We start from the raw sequence: 20436 nt of genomic DNA on the forward strand, positions 1-20436 counted from the left end.
TTTTTTTTTTTTTTTCAGCATCCACGCCACGGGTCTGATAGTTTCCCCTCAGGGATTTCTCTTCCTCCTTGATATTTTCCCCTGCTTTTGCAGTATCCCTCAGATTAGGTTTGGCATCATTCTGTCTTTTCTGCTGCATCTCATTTCCTCCCAGACCATCTCCTTGTAGTCACTAAATCTCTGAAAATTCTGATTTTTAGTGTTTTTTTTTCGGTTTCATTTCATTTGATCGTATCTCTTTCCAGAGCCTTTGGAAGCCTTTCTTTCCTGGGACGCAAGATTTCGTTTCCCGTCCCGAAAGGAAATTTCATTTCCTTTCGGGACGGGAAACGAAATCTTGCCATTTCAATGGGGACCAATTGGGCTATCTTTGGTCCATGTCCCTGCACTTGACGGCACCCCATGACTTTTGATGGTTTTCACTTGGGCAAAAAAATTTTTTTTTTTTTTTTTTTCCAGCATCCACGCCACGGGTCTGATAGTTTCCCCTCAGGGATTTCTCTTCCATCATGATATTTTGCCCTGCTTTTGCAGTATCTCTCAGATTAGGTTTGCCATCTTTCTGTCTTTTCTGCTGCATCTCATTTCCGCCCAGACCATTTCCTTGTAGTCACTAAATCTCTGAAAATTCTGATTTTTAGGGGTTTTTTTTCGGTTTTATTTCATTTGATCGTATCTCTTTCCAGAGCCTTTGGAAGCCATTCTTTCCTGGGACGCAAGATTTCGTTTCCCGTCCCGAAAGGAAATTTCATTTCCTTTCGGGACGGGAAACGAAATCTTGCCATTTCAATGGGGACCAATTGGGCTATCTTTGGTCCATGTCCCTGCACTTGACGGCACCCCATGACTTTTGATGGTTTTCACTTGGGCAAAAAAATTTTTTTTTTTTTTTTTTTTCAGCATCCACGCCACGGGTCTGATAGTTTCCCCTCAGGGATTTCTCTTCCATCATGATATTTTCCCCTGCTTTTGCAGTATCTCTCAGATTAGGTTTGCCATCTTTCTGTCTTTTCTGCTGCATCTCATTTCCTCCCAGACCATTTCCTTGTAGTCACTAAATCTCTGAAAATTCTGATTTTTAGGGGTTTTTTTTCGGTTGCATTTCATTTGATCGTATCTCTTTCCCGAGCCTTTGGAAGCCTTTCTTTCCTGGGACGCAAGATTTCGTTTCCCGTCCCGAAAGGAAATTTCATTTCCTTTCGGGACGGGAAACGAAATCTTGCCATTTCAATGGGGACCAATTGGGCTATCTTTGGTCCATGTCCCTGCACTTGACGGCACCCCATGACTTTTGATGGTTTTCACTTGGGCAAAAATTTTTTTTTTTTTTTTTTTTTCCCAGCATCCACGCCACGGGTCTGATAGTTTCCCCTCAGGGATTTCTCTTCCATCATGATATTTTCCCCTGCTTTTGCAGTATCCCTCAGATTAGGTTTGGCATCATTCTGTCTTTTCTGCTGCATCTCATTTCCTCCCAGACCATTTCCTTGTAGTCACTAAATCTCTGAAAATTCTGATTTTTAGGGGTTTTTTTTCGGTTGCATTTCATTTGATCGTATCTCTTTCCCGAGCCTTTGGAAGCCTTTCTTTCCTGGGACGCAAGATTTCGTTTCCCGTCCCGAAAGGAAATTTCATTTCCTTTCGGGACGGGAAACGAAATCTTGCCATTTCAATGGGGACCAATTGGGCTATCTTTGGTCCATGTCCCTGCACTTGACGGCACCCCATGACTTTTGATGGTTTTCACTTGGGCAAAAATTTTTTTTTTTTTTTTTTTTTCCCAGCATCCACGCCACGGGTCTGATAGTTTCCCCTCAGGGATTTCTCTTCCATCATGATATTTTCCCCTGCTTTTGCAGTATCCCTCAGATTAGGTTTGCCATCTTTCTGTCTTTTCTGCTGCATCTCATTTCCTCCCAGACCATTTCCTTGTAGTCACTAAATCTCTGAAAATTCTGATTTTTAGGGGTTTTTTTTCGGTTGCATTTCATTTGATCGTATCTCTTTCCAGAGCCTTTGGAAGCCTTTCTTTCCTGGGACGCAAGATTTCGTTTCCCGTCCCGAAAGGAAATTTCATTTCCTTTCGGGACGGGAAACGAAATCTTGCCATTTCAATGGGGACCAATTGGGCTATCTTTGGTCCATGTCCCTGCACTTGACGGCACCCCATGACTTTTGATGGTTTTCACTTGGGCAAAAAAATTTTTTTTTTTTTTTTTTTTCAGCATCCACGCCTCGGGTCTGATAGTTTCCCCTCAGGGTATTCTCTTCCATCATGATATTTTCCCCTGCTTTTGCAGTATCTCTCAGGTTAGGTTTGCCATCTTTCTGTCTTTTCTGCTGCATCTCATTTCCGCCCAGACCATTTCCTTGTAGTCACTAAATCTCTGAAAATTCTGATTTTTAGGGGTTTTTTTTCGGTTTTATTTCATTTGATCGTATCTCTTTCCAGAGCCTTTGGAAGCCATTCTTTCCTGGGACGCAAGATTTCGTTTCCCGTCCCGAAAGGAAATTTCATTTCCTTTCGGGACGGGAAACGAAATCTTGCCATTTCAATGGGGACCAATTGGGCTATCTTTGGTCCATGTCCCTGCACTTGACGGCACCCCATGACTTTTGATGGTTTTCACTTGGGCAAAAAAATTTTTTTTTTTTTTTTTTTTCAGCATCCACGCCACGGGTCTGATAGCTTCCCCTCAGGGATTTCTCTTCCATCATGATATTTTGCCCTGCTTTTGCAGTATCTCTCAGATTAGGTTTGCCATCTTTCTGTCTTTTCTGCTGCATCTCATTTCCTCCCAGACCATTTCCTTGTAGTCACTAAATCTCTGAAAATTCTGATTTTTAGGGGTTTTTTTTCGGTTGCATTTCATTTGATCGTATCTCTTTCCAGAGCCTTTGGAAGCCATTCTTTCCTGGGACGCAAGATTTCGTTTCCCGTCCCGAAAGGAAATTTCATTTCCTTTCGGGACGGGAAACGAAATCTTGCCATTTCAATGGGGACCAATTGGGCTATCTTTGGTCCATGTCCCTGCACTTGACGGCACCCCATGACTTTTGATGGTTTTCACTTGGGCAAAAAAATTTTTTTTTTTTTTTTTTTTCAGCATCCACGCCACGGGTCTGATAGTTTCCCCTCAGGGATTTCTCTTCCATCATGATATTTTCCCCTGCTTTTGCAGTATCTCTCAGATTAGGTTTGCCATCTTTCTGTCTTTTCTGCTGCATCTCATTTCCTCCCAGACCATTTCCTTGTAGTCACTAAATCTCTGAAAATTCTGATTTTTAGGGGTTTTTTTTCGGTTGCATTTCATTTGATCGTATCTCTTTCCCGAGCCTTTGGAAGCCTTTCTTTCCTGGGACGCAAGATTTCGTTTCCCGTCCCGAAAGGAAATTTCATTTCCTTTCGGGACGGGAAACGAAATCTTGCCATTTCAATGGGGACCAATTGGGCTATCTTTGGTCCATGTCCCTGCACTTGACGGCACCCCATGACTTTTGATGGTTTTCACTTGGGCAAAAAAATTTTTTTTTTTTTTTTTTTTCAGCATCCACGCCACGGGTCTGATAGTTTCCCCTCAGGGATTTCTCTTCCATCATGATATTTTGCCCTGCTTTTGCAGTATCTCTCAGATTAGGTTTGCCATCATTCTGTCTTTTCTGCTGCATCTCATTTCCTCCCAGACCATTTCCTTGTAGTCACTAAATCTCTGAAAATTCTGATTTTTAGGGGTTTTTTTTCGGTTGCATTTCATTTGATCGTATCTCTTTCCCGAGCCTTTGGAAGCCATTCTTTCCTGGGACGCAAGATTTCGTTTCCCGTCCCGAAAGGAAATTTCATTTCCTTTCGGGACGGGAAACGAAATCTTGCCATTTCAATGGGGACCAATTGGGCTATCTTTGGTCCATGTCCCTGCACTTGACGGCACCCCATGACTTTTGATGGTTTTCACTTGGGCAAAAAAATTTTTTTTTTTTTTTTTTTTCAGCATCCACGCCACGGGTCTGATAGTTTCCCCTCAGGGATTTCTCTTCCATCATGATATTTTCCCCTGCTTTTGCAGTATCCCTCAGATTAGGTTTGGCATCATTCTGTCTTTTCTGCTGCATCTCATTTCCTCCCAGACCATTTCCTTGTAGTCACTAAATCTCTGAAAATTCTGATTTTTAGGGGTTTTTTTTCGGTTGCATTTCATTTGATCGTATCTCTTTCCAGAGCCTTTGGAAGCCTTTCTTTCCTGGGACGCAAGATTTCGTTTCCCGTCCCGAAAGGAAATGAAATTTCCTTTCGGGACGGGAAACGAAATCTTGCCATTTCAATGGGGACCAATTGGGCTATCTTTGGTCCATGTCCCTGCACTTGACGGCACCCCATGACTTTTGATGGTTTTCACTTGGGCAAAAAATTTTTTTTTTTTTTTTTTTTCAGCATCCACGCCACGGGTCTGATAGTTTCCCCTCAGGGATTTCTCTTCCTCCTTGATATTTTCCCCTGCTTTTGCAGTATCCCTCAGATTAGGTTTGGCATCATTCTGTCTTTTCTGCTGCATCTCATTTCCTCCCAGACCATCTCCTTGTAGTCACTAAATCTCTGAAAATTCTGATTTTTAGTGTTTTTTTTTCGGTTTCATTTCATTTGATCGTATCTCTTTCCAGAGCCTTTGGAAGCCTTTCTTTCCTGGGACGCAAGATTTCGTTTCCCGTCCCGAAAGGAAATTTCATTTCCTTTCGGGACGGGAAACGAAATCTTGCCATTTCAATGGGGACCAATTGGGCTATCTTTGGTCCATGTCCCTGCACTTGACGGCACCCCATGACTTTTGATGGTTTTCACTTGGGCAAAAAAATTTTTTTTTTTTTTTTTTTCCAGCATCCACGCCACGGGTCTGATAGTTTCCCCTCAGGGATTTCTCTTCCATCATGATATTTTGCCCTGCTTTTGCAGTATCTCTCAGATTAGGTTTGCCATCTTTCTGTCTTTTCTGCTGCATCTCATTTCCGCCCAGACCATTTCCTTGTAGTCACTAAATCTCTGAAAATTCTGATTTTTAGGGGTTTTTTTTCGGTTTTATTTCATTTGATCGTATCTCTTTCCAGAGCCTTTGGAAGCCATTCTTTCCTGGGACGCAAGATTTCGTTTCCCGTCCCGAAAGGAAATTTCATTTCCTTTCGGGACGGGAAACGAAATCTTGCCATTTCAATGGGGACCAATTGGGCTATCTTTGGTCCATGTCCCTGCACTTGACGGCACCCCATGACTTTTGATGGTTTTCACTTGGGCAAAAAAATTTTTTTTTTTTTTTTTTTTCAGCATCCACGCCACGGGTCTGATAGTTTCCCCTCAGGGATTTCTCTTCCATCATGATATTTTCCCCTGCTTTTGCAGTATCTCTCAGATTAGGTTTGCCATCTTTCTGTCTTTTCTGCTGCATCTCATTTCCTCCCAGACCATTTCCTTGTAGTCACTAAATCTCTGAAAATTCTGATTTTTAGGGGTTTTTTTTCGGTTGCATTTCATTTGATCGTATCTCTTTCCCGAGCCTTTGGAAGCCTTTCTTTCCTGGGACGCAAGATTTCGTTTCCCGTCCCGAAAGGAAATTTCATTTCCTTTCGGGACGGGAAACGAAATCTTGCCATTTCAATGGGGACCAATTGGGCTATCTTTGGTCCATGTCCCTGCACTTGACGGCACCCCATGACTTTTGATGGTTTTCACTTGGGCAAAAATTTTTTTTTTTTTTTTTTTTTCCCAGCATCCACGCCACGGGTCTGATAGTTTCCCCTCAGGGATTTCTCTTCCATCATGATATTTTCCCCTGCTTTTGCAGTATCCCTCAGATTAGGTTTGGCATCATTCTGTCTTTTCTGCTGCATCTCATTTCCTCCCAGACCATTTCCTTGTAGTCACTAAATCTCTGAAAATTCTGATTTTTAGGGGTTTTTTTTCGGTTGCATTTCATTTGATCGTATCTCTTTCCCGAGCCTTTGGAAGCCTTTCTTTCCTGGGACGCAAGATTTCGTTTCCCGTCCCGAAAGGAAATTTCATTTCCTTTCGGGACGGGAAACGAAATCTTGCCATTTCAATGGGGACCAATTGGGCTATCTTTGGTCCATGTCCCTGCACTTGACGGCACCCCATGACTTTTGATGGTTTTCACTTGGGCAAAAATTTTTTTTTTTTTTTTTTTTTCCCAGCATCCACGCCACGGGTCTGATAGTTTCCCCTCAGGGATTTCTCTTCCATCATGATATTTTCCCCTGCTTTTGCAGTATCCCTCAGATTAGGTTTGCCATCTTTCTGTCTTTTCTGCTGCATCTCATTTCCTCCCAGACCATTTCCTTGTAGTCACTAAATCTCTGAAAATTCTGATTTTTAGGGGTTTTTTTTCGGTTGCATTTCATTTGATCGTATCTCTTTCCAGAGCCTTTGGAAGCCTTTCTTTCCTGGGACGCAAGATTTCGTTTCCCGTCCCGAAAGGAAATTTCATTTCCTTTCGGGACGGGAAACGAAATCTTGCCATTTCAATGGGGACCAATTGGGCTATCTTTGGTCCATGTCCCTGCACTTGACGGCACCCCATGACTTTTGATGGTTTTCACTTGGGCAAAAAAATTTTTTTTTTTTTTTTTTTTCAGCATCCACGCCTCGGGTCTGATAGTTTCCCCTCAGGGTATTCTCTTCCATCATGATATTTTCCCCTGCTTTTGCAGTATCTCTCAGGTTAGGTTTGCCATCTTTCTGTCTTTTCTGCTGCATCTCATTTCCGCCCAGACCATTTCCTTGTAGTCACTAAATCTCTGAAAATTCTGATTTTTAGGGGTTTTTTTTCGGTTTTATTTCATTTGATCGTATCTCTTTCCAGAGCCTTTGGAAGCCATTCTTTCCTGGGACGCAAGATTTCGTTTCCCGTCCCGAAAGGAAATTTCATTTCCTTTCGGGACGGGAAACGAAATCTTGCCATTTCAATGGGGACCAATTGGGCTATCTTTGGTCCATGTCCCTGCACTTGACGGCACCCCATGACTTTTGATGGTTTTCACTTGGGCAAAAAAATTTTTTTTTTTTTTTTTTTTCAGCATCCACGCCACGGGTCTGATAGCTTCCCCTCAGGGATTTCTCTTCCATCATGATATTTTGCCCTGCTTTTGCAGTATCTCTCAGATTAGGTTTGCCATCTTTCTGTCTTTTCTGCTGCATCTCATTTCCTCCCAGACCATTTCCTTGTAGTCACTAAATCTCTGAAAATTCTGATTTTTAGGGGTTTTTTTTCGGTTGCATTTCATTTGATCGTATCTCTTTCCAGAGCCTTTGGAAGCCTTTCTTTCCTGGGACGCAAGATTTCGTTTCCCGTCCCGAAAGGAAATTTCATTTCCTTTCGGGACGGGAAACGAAATCTTGCCATTTCAATGGGGACCAATTGGGCTATCTTTGGTCCATGTCCCTGCACTTGACGGCACCCCATGACTTTTGATGGTTTTCACTTGGGCAAAAATTTTTTTTTTTTTTTTTTTTTCCCAGCATCCACGCCACGGGTCTGATAGTTTCCCCTCAGGGATTTCTCTTCCATCATGATATTTTCCCCTGCTTTTGCAGTATCCCTCAGATTAGGTTTGGCATCATTCTGTCTTTTCTGCTGCATCTCATTTCCTCCCAGACCATTTCCTTGTAGTCACTAAATCTCTGAAAATTCTGATTTTTAGGGGTTTTTTTTCGGTTGCATTTCATTTGATCGTATCTCTTTCCAGAGCCTTTGGAAGCCTTTCTTTCCTGGGACGCAAGATTTCGTTTCCCGTCCCGAAAGGAAATTTCATTTCCTTTCGGGACGGGAAACGAAATCTTGCCATTTCAATGGGGACCAATTGGGCTATCTTTGGTCCATGTCCCTGCAATTGACGGCACCCCATGACTTTTGATGGTTTTCACTTGGGCAAAAAAATTTTTTTTTTTTTTTTTTTTCAGCATCCACGCCACGGGTCTGATAGTTTCCCCTCAGGGATTTCTCTTCCTCCTTGATATTTTTCCCTGCTTTTGCAGTATCCCTCAGATTAGGTTTGGCATCATTCTGTCTTTTCTGCTGCATCTCATTTCCTCCCAGACCATCTCCTTGTAGTCACTAAATCTCTGAAAATTCTGATTTTTAGGGGTTTTTTTTCGGTTGCATTTCATTTGATCGTATCTCTTTCCAGAGCCTTTGGAAGCCTTTCTTTCCTGGGACGCAAGATTTCGTTTCCCGTCCCGAAAGGAAATTTCATTTCCTTTCGGGACGGGAAACGAAATCTTGCCATTTCAATGGGGACCAATTGGGCTATCTTTGGTCCATGTCCCTGCACTTGACGGCACCCCATGACTTTTGATGGTTTTCACTTGGGCAAAAAAATTTTTTTTTTTTTTTTTTTTCAGCATCCACGCCTCGGGTCTGATAGTTTCCCCTCAGGGTATTCTCTTCCATCATGATATTTTCCCCTGCTTTTGCAGTATCTCTCAGGCTAGGTTTGCCATCTTTCTGTCTTTTCTGCTGCATCTCATTTCCTCCCAGACCATTTCCTTGTAGTCACTAAATCTCTGAAAATTCTGATTTTTAGGGGTTTTTTTTCGGTTGCATTTCATTTGATCGTATCTCTTTCCAGAGCCTTTGGAAGCCTTTCTTTCCTGGGACGCAAGATTTCGTTTCCCGTCCCGAAAGGAAATTTCATTTCCTTTCGGGACGGGAAACGAAATCTTGCCATTTCAATGGGGACCAATTGGGCTATCTTTGGTCCATGTCCCTGCACTTGACGGCACCCCATGACTTTTGATGGTTTTCACTTGGGCAAAAATTTTTTTTTTTTTTTTTTTTTCCCAGCATCCACGCCACGGGTCTGATAGTTTCCCCTCAGGGATTTCTCTTCCATCATGATATTTTCCCCTGCTTTTGCAGTATCCCTCAGATTAGGTTTGGCATCATTCTGTCTTTTCTGCTGCATCTCATTTCCTCCCAGACCATTTCCTTGTAGTCACTAAATCTCTGAAAATTCTGATTTTTAGGGGTTTTTTTTCGGTTGCATTTCATTTGATCGTATCTCTTTCCAGAGCCTTTGGAAGCCTTTCTTTCCTGGGACGCAAGATTTCGTTTCCCGTCCCGAAAGGAAATTTCATTTCCTTTCGGGACGGGAAACGAAATCTTGCCATTTCAATGGGGACCAATTGGGCTATCTTTGGTCCATGTCCCTGCAATTGACGGCACCCCATGACTTTTGATGGTTTTCACTTGGGCAAAAAAATTTTTTTTTTTTTTTTTTTTCAGCATCCACGCCACGGGTCTGATAGTTTCCCCTCAGGGATTTCTCTTCCTCCTTGATATTTTCCCCTGCTTTTGCAGTATCCCTCAGATTAGGTTTGGCATCATTCTGTCTTTTCTGCTGCATCTCATTTCCTCCCAGACCATCTCCTTGTAGTCACTAAATCTCTGAAAATTCTGATTTTTAGTGTTTTTTTTTCGGTTGCATTTCATTTGATCGTATCTCTTACCAGAGCCTTTGGAAGCCTTTCTTTCCTGGGACGCAAGATTTCGTTTCCCGTCCCGAAAGGAAATTTCATTTCCTTTCGGGACGGGAAACGAAATCTTGCCATTTCAATGGGGACCAATTGGGCTATCTTTGGTCCATGTCCCTGCACTTGACGACACCCCATGACTTTTGATGGTTTTCACTTGGGCAAAAATTTTTTTTTTTTTTTTTTTTTCCAGCATCCACGCCACGGGTCTGATAGTTTCCCCTCAGGGATTTCTCTTCCATCATGATATTTTCCCCTGCTTTTGCAGTATCTCTCAGGTTAGGTTTGCCATCTTTCTGTCTTTTCTGCTGCATCTCATTTCCTCCCAGACCATTTCCTTGTAGTCACTAAATCTCTGAAAATTCTGATTTTTAGGGGTTTTTTTTCGGTTTCATTTCATTTGATCGTATCTCTTTCCAGAGCCTTTGGAAGCCTTTCTTTCCTGGGACGCAAGATTTCGTTTCCCGTCCCGAAAGGAAATTTCATTTCCTTTCGGGACGGGAAACGAAATCTTGCCATTTCAATGGGGACCAATTGGGCTATCTTTGGTCCATGTCCCTGCACTTGACGGCACCCCATGACTTTTGATGGTTTTCACTTGGGAAATTTTTTTTTTTTTTTTTTTCCAGCATCCACGCCACGGGTCTGATAGTTTCCCCTCAGGGATTTCTCTTCCATCATGATATTTTCCCCTGCTTTTGCAGTATCTCTCAGGTTAGGTTTGCCATCTTTCTGTCTTTTCTGCTGCATCTCATTTCCTCCCAGACCATTTCCTTGTAGTCACTAAATCTCTGAAAATTCTGATTTTTAGGGGTTTTTTTTCGGTTTCATTTCATTTGATCGTATCTCTTTCCAGAGCCTTTGGAAGCCTTTCTTTCCTGGGACGCAAGATTTCGTTTCCCGTCCCGAAAGGAAATTTCATTTCCTTTCGGGACGGGAAACGAAATCTTGCCATTTCAATGGGGACCAATTGGGCTATCTTTGGTCCATGTCCCTGCACTTGACGGCACCCCATGACTTTTGATGGTTTTCACTTGGGAAATTTTTTTTTTTTTTTTTTTCCAGCATCCACGCCACGGGTCTGATAGTTTCCCCTCAGGGATTTCTCTTCCATCATGATATTTTCCCCTGCTTTTGCAGTATCTCTCAGGCTAGGTTTGCCATCTTTCTGTCTTTTCTGCTGCATCTCATTTCCTCCCAGACCATTTCCTTGTAGTCACTAAATCTCTGAAAATTCTGATTTTTAGGGGTTTTTTTTCGGTTGCATTTCATTTGATCGTATCTCTTACCAGAGCCTTTGGAAGCCTTTCTTTCCTGGGACGCAAGATTTCGTTTCCCGTCCCGAAAGGAAATTTCATTTCCTTTCGGGACGGGAAACGAAATCTTGCCATTTCAATGGGGACCAATTGGGCTATCTTTGGTCCATGTCCCTGCACTTGACGGCATCCCATGACTTTTGATGGTTTTCACTTGGGCAAAAATTTTTTATTTTTTTTTTTTTTCAGCATCCACGCCACGGGTCTGATAGTTTCCCCTCAGGGATTTCTCTTCCTCCTTGATATTTTCCCCTGCTTTTGCAGTATCCCTCAAATTAGGTTTGGCATCGTTCTGTCTTTTCTGCTGCATCTCATTTCCTCCCAGACCATTTCCTTGTAGTCACTAAATCTCTGAAAATTCTGATTTTTAGGGGTTTTTTTTTGGTTGCATTTCATTTGATCGTATCTCTTTCCAGAGCCTTTGGAAGCCTTTCTTTCCTGGGACGCAAGATTTCAATGGGGACCAATTGGGCTATCTTTGGTCCATGTCCCTGGACTTGACAGCATCTCATAAGTTTTGATTGTTTTTACTTTGGTGTAATTTTTTTTTTTCGGTATCCGTGCCATGGTACTCATATCTTCCTTTCAAAGTCTGTCTTGCTCCCTGATTATTTCTCCTGCATTTGTAATACCAATATGGTTTTTTTTTTTGGCATGTTTTGGGTCTTCGCAGTGCACCTCATATCATCGCATTCCATTTTCTTGTTGTCACTAAATCTCACAATTGTTTATTTTTTCAGTATCCAGGCCATGGTACTGCTATTTTCCCCTCAGGGATTTCTCTTCTTCCTTGATATTTTCCCCTGCTTTTGCAGTATCTGTCAGGTGACAGATACTTGGGTGTATCTTGACAGTATCATGGGCAAAAAGTTTTTGGGAGGGAAGGAGGAGTAACATCCTGCACCAGAATTCCAAAAATGATTGCTGTGACAAGTGTTACCATGGTATAAATATTAACAACATACTCCGAAAGAGTCAGAAGGAAAATATAGGTTGGAGGAGAAATATCAATCAAATTTTGTAGTATTCATTCATTTCCACAAGATTATTTCTAGATTTGACTTGTAAACTCATGCTATACAAACCTCTCAGTTTGCAGTCTATTTTGCTGCCTCATTTCAGTCCAAGAGCTCACCTACACCCCTCTGAAAGCTCAACAAAGTGATCAGTTTGCAACTTTTAAAACAACACTCTCCATATGCCACAACACAGATCCAGTACACAAGATTATTTTTAGTCAGCTACTCCTTATATTAAAGAGTTCCACAAAAATAACACTTTAACACCACGGAAAAGACAGGAACCTAAAACCTCCTATATCAACAAAACAGTGCCTAGTTGTTGGTTGTAGTATTACCATAAACTGAATGGAAGTTAAAAAAAACAAAAAACTCAGAAACACATACTGGGAGTGGGAGGGGTGGAACATAGAACCAACTGCTCTAAAAAGATCAAGGGAAAATTCTCTATATGAAGACCTGGCCAAAAGGGAACACTTTCCATTCCATCAGTACATAAACACAGCAGTAACTTAAAGGACTTACTTGCTAAGATTTGAAAATAAGCCTAAACAAACAGGTATTTAATAGCTGTTTTCAGAATAAATTTTACTGAGAATGAAAGTAAGAGTAAACACTCAAACTTCTTCAAGTGATAAATTTTAAACACCTGTATTTTAAATTTTCCACCTAGAAATCATATGCATTAAAAAAAATACAGCTGAAAGTGAGAACTTGAAAATTAAGGTCAATTGCAGATATTTAGCTGTTGTAACACAGCTAATTTATACTGAGCAAAATAAATGCAGTGCCCGCATTATAGATGAATGGAATTTAAAATGAAAATACAGAGAGAAAACTATTTTTCACTCAACAGAAAATAAAAAAGTTATTAGGGAACATAAATATGTAATTTTGAAAAGAGAAATAACAGCTGGCTTGGATATAAAAAAAAGGAAGTATGAGTCTTTGTGAAAGATTCTGCCACCTCTCCCCGGGTCTATGGGTTGCCTTAGATCTTGAAAAATGATCAAGAAATTATTTGATAATGAAAAACATTTCCCTGTGATTTGTAGTACTCTTTCCTAACACTACCCAAACTGCAAGTTTTATCCAGTTTCTACTCAAACCCTCCTGCAGCAGTCAATCAGTCCATCCTATTCAAAGGCTGGTTCAGATACAGTTTAGAGAAATGCAAAACAGCATTGCTCCAGACAAGCAGCATGGATATTGTATTTCCCAAATTCACAGCACCATTCTGGCTGGTATATCTTTACGCAAGTCCTAAACCTATAACAAATATTTATAGTTCATTACCATCTCTATTTCAGTTTTCACCATTTCAGATTCTCTGAACTGGAATACCAGGAAACACAAAACTCTGTGTCAGAGTTAAGAAACAGCCCCAGAAAGTGAAAATTCTATGCTCTAATGCAGCAGCCCTAAGAACATGGATGCAACCTAACCCATGCAAGCTCCATCAAGGACACGAGTACTCTTTCAGAGGTGCAGTGCACAAAGACTATAACCACAGTCTGACAGCACCACTCCAAGATTCACGTTCACCATTCTCCCACCTTCCCTGTCCCTGGATGCTTGAAAAGAGCTGACATCCTGCTTGCCGGCATCCCTCAGACATATTTTCATAGGTAAAGATAAAGACTCCATGATTTCTTTTTCCAGAAGCATCCAAACCTCTGCTTAGCAAGGCACACAGGCCAAACAACTCCTAGATCAAACAACAACTAAAATTTCCAATGACTGCTACCATTGGTCTCAGTAAAAAGTTAAAAAAAAGAGAACCTATTTTGGAGTTCTAGAATTAGCCTGTTTTCCTTGGCACTTACTTCAGAGGAAAAGGAATACTCAGATTCTGCCCCTAAGATCTTGCATTTTCTCCCTTCCTCTTTCACACCTGGCTGTGACAGAGAGGGATTTAGGTCCTCACTGCTGTACCTGAGGCATTCAGTGCTCACTGACCAAAGCCAGGGGCAGAGGGACAACAGCCCAGCACAGCTCCTGGCTGGCAGCCCAGGTGTCTCTTGGGCTGTGTGGAGAGCATGAGCTGGCAACAGCAGCAGGGCTGCTCTCTCTCCATGAAGGAAAGCATGCATACATTACACTTGTTATAACACTAAAAAGGGCTACATTTACAGAATAAAATAATGAACACTTAACCGTGTACTGGGGAGAGTTACAACCAGATTAACTAAAATGTTTCAAACTTTTCAAAATACAAGCTTAATCTGTTCCTCTTTAAAGGCAACAAGGAGGCTCTGATAATTCCAGTAGGCTCTGAGTCTGAATGCAGATGGGAGAATGGAGCCTTAACAAAAGAAACATGGAAGAGCCATTCTGGGAATCATAAGGGGCCCCTCCATCCCTGCAAACAGAAGAGTTTTCATTCCAATTATCCAGTCACTTTTCTGCAGGAAGATTTTACAGGGAAACAGAGTCTAAAAGATGTATACTGGAAACATCTCCAGAAGTTTATTGCCTAATTTATGTTTACTTGCACTCCAGAGATTTCATTAGGCCCTTCCAAATAAATACATTTTTCTTTAGAAGAACCTGTCCTTTAGTATCCTATGCAATACCTAATCTTCAGATCACCCTATCAAGCTTCATAGGTATCCATTTGTGGTTTTAAGACAAGTTTAAAACTGAGGAAATCATGCAAGGACTTGCTTCTCTGGCAAGGACTTTTAAAAAGGTCTGGCGAAGATGACAATAAAATCCCACAAATTCAGTAGTAATCAGACACTTTAACCTATGAGCCTCAGTCCTCATATAAGAAGAAATGCATTTTTGGCAGTGTGCTGGGAGAGAGGGAATGCTACATGCTATTTTCATATAGCAAAAAAAATTACAAGCTAAGAATATGTTATATAAAAAGAATTCTGAATTTGACCCCCTCCCTCTTGCCTTGAAAAGGGTCAGAAATATCTCATGGAAAATCAGAACTTCTTGTCTTTGTTTTGGAGATAATGAATGTATTTTATCTATTAGCTATTGCAATGCAGCAAGAATAACTACTTTGCTTCAGTAACTTAAAGAAGTTGTCTAGACAATATATTTATAGCAGCATAATTCATCCAGACAAAAAAGTAATCAATGTTACAATTAGAATTTACAATTTAGAATTTATTTCCCAGTTATAAAGACAGATTTTTTTAAGCTTTGACTTACAGCTTATTTGTCTTCTTCCAAGCAGAACATAAATAAGTTGCTAATTATTAGACAGATTAAAGCATCCTGTATATTTTTTTCTGTTATAGCCTTTAGCTGGCAATAAAGCTCATATATTAAACCCCTGGGGGAAATACATTTATTAAACAACCATGTGACAGAAGTAGAAGTATGCCACTGTCAAAATTAAATTGCTAGAGAATGATTTAGTGTCAGGTAAGGAAGGTATTTTTCCTGTTCTAAATTCAGTCAACACTGCAGAAATATAGACAAAAGTTTGAAATGGAAACAGCTAATGGCTTAGCACCTCAAAGCTGACTGAAGGAGGGAAGATGAAGCAATGTCACCCTTCCATAAAAAGACCCAAAATAATCCCTGTTCTACATATGCATAACTACAATCCACCTTTTCACTTGCTGTATCTCTGACTTCCAAAGTGACAAAAATCAGGAGACATGTTATTTGTCCTAGACCAAAGAAGAAGCTACAGTTGAACACTCATTACCCATTTAACTATGATGTTCCCAACTGTAATGATCCTTTGTCCATAATGGAATTTACAAGGTGTTTTTCTGTCTATCGAGGTGGGAAAGGGGCATTCAACTCACTTAGGAGATGCTGCCATTTAACATAAACTAAAGTTAAAGATTAAAATAGAATCTGATTGATGAACTCTAAAATAATGCCTTTTATGTGGAGGTTTCCTGCTGTTTTCAGAGACCAACAAATATCTGCTCTGTTAACAAGTGCCCAGAAAAACCTAGAAGAAAGGCTGGCACCAAGTGAGAAGCAGACAAAAGGCAGGAATATTCTCCAGAGAAGTGTGAGCCAAACACCACCACACAATACCTCTTTTTCAATATCTTCATGTTGTTAATGGTGCATTCAGTAAGGCTCTTGTACATCAGCCAATATATTAATTTATTTTTTGGGTTAGTAGCATCAATGGTTTACCATGCAGGATTACCCTGTTTTAATTCTGCACTAAGGAAGTGTTCAACCAGAGCCAGAGCTGTCAGATCCAGAGGCACTATGAGACACTGCTGGCTTCCTTATCCTCTTGCTGGAACAGTGCTGTGGTGAAGCTTTCAGTTTTCCCTCTCATATCCCATATTCTATTCAGAATATAATAATACTAGACAGCATTTTCTTTCCAATTTAAACTTTTTATCATTGGGCACCAAATCAAATCCAAACAATAGAATAAGAAATGAAATTAAAAAAACCCTTTTTCTACAGGTCTCTTCAGTATAATTCACTTTGCTTTTTAAATTATTTTTGAGTGATGCCAAGTAGCCCGTTCATATGAAGGACAATTGGATGATTCAACCTTCTAATTACAAACAGTCCTATAAACAATTAGTGTTTTTCCACACTTACCCCTGCCTCTCAGTCCTATATAAATTTAAACTAAACATACAGCAACCTCCAAATTTTTAGTGGAGTAAATATCAGTGAACACTTCTGAAAAATTCTCCTTTATGGCAAAAGGTACAACTTTTGGCTCATCTCATTTCATCTGGAAATACAAACCTCTGTTTAGAAAATATATATTTAAACTTACCATCTTATAACATGGACAAAAACTGGTTTTCCATGCATTCACTTCTAAATTTTTTCCCTCTGATTGGATTACCTAGTAAATTTAAAAGGTAATAACTATTGCTCTTGTCAAGCCTTGAGCTACATAGCTTGGGTGTGACAGACAGTTCTGTGCAGCTGTGCAGAGTAAAACTGAAACTGGCCCTAAAAAATTATCCACAAAAAAAGAGGTTTTATCTACACAGTCAAATTGAGGCTGGTGTTATATGTACTTTAAGGGTGTGATAGAGCTGCTGAGTTCCAACCAGTATTTAGGCTTTAGTATTGAATTAATTTGCGGTCAAACTGGTCAATCCAGTATTTTGTTACTATTTAAAGCTCAAAACTCTTTTGTTAGGAATTCAAGAACCCTAAAAGCAAATCAAGAGGCAAAGCAGCATTTCTTCTTTATGGAACGCTACAATATTGACAATTCTGGATCAATGTTGTCTTGGCTGCAGAAAATTTGGGTTTAGAGGATAAGCCAGTACCTCCCATGTGACTGCACTACTTGCACTAAGCACACTGCAAGATTTCTTTAGCTGTACAGCAAAGGAAACATTTCATGTTCATTTCAAAAATTTTGAAACATTAAAAAAAATGAACTTAACCTGGACTCACACACAAAGCTACATACTCATTACTGAAACTATGTGAGAGATGGTTTACAGTCTCTTTCATGCCATCTCTGTTACCATTTAAGAAACCTGATACATATCACAAGTTAATTTTCTAGATGATGAAATGCAGGTTATAAAGGGGATTTCTCCATCTACTTACAACTCCCTACAGGTATTAAATGAACACCACGTGTTGGGCTGATGCTTCTGCTGTTCCTGACATGAAGACCTTTTAATGATTCACAGCACTCCTTGTCATATCAGGGTTACAGTTCATGTCCTTTGTGTAAACAGGCTTAAGAAATGGGTGAACTAAAGTTAAACCATAATTAAGAGTGTCTCTGAAAAAAAAAAGGAAAACTTTCCTTCATCTGAGAGAAGTATAGTGGGAGAAATACTTATGCACTTTCCCTTGTTACTCTGGCAGGCCTCAACACCATCAAATATTTTGTTACAGAAGGGAATAGGCAAGTTTGAATATTCTTCCTGTCTAGCTAAAAGCAGTGACAATAAATATAGCATACAAAAGTTACTAGTAAGGATCATTCTCCTCTTCACTAAGCACAACTGCAGGAACAAATTATTCTAAAAAACTGGGCAATACATTGTTTCTTACTAGTAGGAATATGAATTATATCTTATTTCCTTTGTACTCCATAATGTATCTGTCCCCATCCAACTCACCTCATGTGTCCTTCCTAACTCCACAAAAAGTAAATGCAAGCCAATTTTGAAAGCTTTTACTGATGCACATTAGAAGTGCTGATGTCACTTCTCTGGCATGACAACAATAAAGATTTTAAAGCTGAAGAATATAATGTTAAGCAATTTCATTTCAAAACATCAACCTTCTCAGATGTAGACCACTTGAAGGGAAACGTCTTTGTCTAGAAGCAGAAATGAGCAACAACAAAAACACCACCCTAAATCTTGTCATTATACACAAAATTCTAATCTAAATTTTTCAGACTCTAGCATTTATTTTACTACTGCCATATGCATGCCATTGATGTATGCCTAAGGATAAAAACATACATTACAGCAATATACTTACAGCAGCTGTGTTCTTCACTGCATTTCCTACAATCACCACAACTCTTCCTTTAAAGCTCTGCAGTGTGGCAGTTGCTGGGCACTGGATGAGATCCCCTTCTGCAGTAAATGCTGATGCAAAAGGGACATTGATGCTGCCAGAAATGTGGCCACGGTTAAAGCTTAGGAGGATCAGTTAAGGAGGTGTGAATGGCAGAGAAACCTGTGGAGCATGAATAGCTGTAGGATGAACCTGCTCTTCATCCTGACTGCCACCATACAACACCATTGGTCTTTTGTGATAACACTATTTTGACAAACCTCACTTATTGTTTACTCATATGGAGAAAAACCTTCCAACACTACATATGAAAGCAAGCACAGAGTGAAGAGCTGTATGGTTCAAAAAAGGACTCAGCACAGCACTACAGAAAATGATCTGCTAAATGAAATACTTAGTACTAAATAGCCAATATCCCCAGTACACCTAATTTTGTGATTTTACATCAACTCCACTCTGCTAAGAGGAGCCAAATACCACTAAGCAGCTGGAGCACCTCTTCTAGAGGCATTTTATGCAAAAAGAATGGAGTACTTAAAATGAGAACAAAAACTAAACAGGCGTTATCAGGAAATGTCCTCAAACTTCCAGTCAACCCCAACAAGTCCTCTACTATTTTGATCCAAAATTGAAATTCTAGTGTATATGACCTTGGATTCCCAGACAATAAGCACCATGTATATTATTTGCAGTCCCACTAAAAACAAGTGTGTAAAGGGTATTAAAAAGCAAATATCTCTGAGACACCATAGTTAGCTGTCCTTCACTTTCAGAGGATGATCATTTAATGAGACTTTATTAAAAAATACTGAATGTGAAGGAAGAAAAATTTAGTTGGATTACTACTACCTAGATTTTCATGAATTTGAAAATACACTATGGTCTTAACAAAACTCTGAATTACTTTCATAGACTGTACACACATGTCTGGAAATTCCCTTTCCCCAGCTATAAGCAAAAACAGCTTTGAAGAGGTGGAACACAGCAAGTTCTGCAAAAATATACACAATGTCAAACAGTGATATTAGTCACTCTATTACTGTACTTGCAGAAAGCTAGTTAAATTTATAATTAAATCCCAGAATTCTATTAAATAAAGGAGCTGCCTGAAATAGGGGTAAGATTCAAATGACTTAGAGTAATAGTAGCATTCGTTTCTCATTATTTATGTAGCAGTTTCAGTTTTATGATCATCATTGTTATAGTGTGGGAAAAGCACGGCTATATAAAAACATTTGAAAGAACAAAAGATGATCATGCACCATTCATTAGCGCTGTCAGTTTATTTCTATTTTGAATGGGAAAATTATATCCCTCCTTCACTCCTCTGTGCCAATCCCATTTCCCCAACCCCATTTATAAACACAACTCCCACTGCTAGTGATCAGGTTCTGAAATGATCATAATTTAGATAGAAAATAACTTTGCACAAATTTAGTTGCTTAAACTACTGAGTGCAGCTAGAGAAACATGACCTAGTCTTTAAAAAGTTCTAATTGCTAAGACAATTAACAAAAAGGCCAGGATTTTGTGCTACGGACTGAGAGACCATAAATATGCAGCTATAACTTTCAAAACACAAATGGAAGGCTGCCAATATATCTGCTAACATGCTTAATGAAATAAGCCTTAGAAGAATTGCTGGCCAGCTGAAACAGTGCTGGTAGGTCTTGGCCCTGCAAGATGAGTTTCATTACAAAACAATCCCTCAGCTTTCATGTGGGTCATATTATGAAATATGAAGCATGTTTGATACTTGCTGGAAGTTCTCTCATGCTTTTCTCAAAGCACTAAGAAAACAAAGTGAAAGCAAAATTTAGCATGACAGACATACATGGTGAAAAATACAAAAACCAAAATATACAAAATGATAATATTTTTGAATCACCTCACAGTCGTCTGTCATATTTAAAACACACCACAGAAACATACAGTCTGATCCTTAGTTTGTTGAAATTTTGCTACAAACACAAAGCCTGTTTCCTTACTGTGAGAATGAACAGGGCACTGAACACAGTATTCTTATGGTTTCCCATTTATATTCATAACTGTCATATCAAATTGTCATTTGATAATTTTCTACACACCAGATATTTCCTTCGGCAAA

The 20436-nt window shown here is 39.9% G+C and overlaps 1 protein-coding gene across 3 annotated transcripts in view; it reads right to left on the reverse strand.

Annotated features, from left to right (window-relative positions):
• Positions 1-20436, reverse strand: part of TBCK (TBC1 domain containing kinase) — a 128554-nt gene that overhangs the window by 33810 nt on the left and 74308 nt on the right. For all 3 annotated transcript variants that reach the window (XM_064417135.1, XM_064417136.1, XM_064417137.1), the window contains one exon: positions 18291-18450. In XM_064417135.1, coding sequence (XP_064273205.1) covers positions 18291-18450 — 160 coding nt within the window. The remainder of the gene's footprint in view (positions 1-18290; positions 18451-20436) is intronic.

Source organism: Passer domesticus, chromosome 4 (assembly GCF_036417665.1).
Source record: "Passer domesticus isolate bPasDom1 chromosome 4, bPasDom1.hap1, whole genome shotgun sequence".
NCBI lineage: Eukaryota > Metazoa > Chordata > Aves > Passeriformes > Passeridae > Passer > Passer domesticus.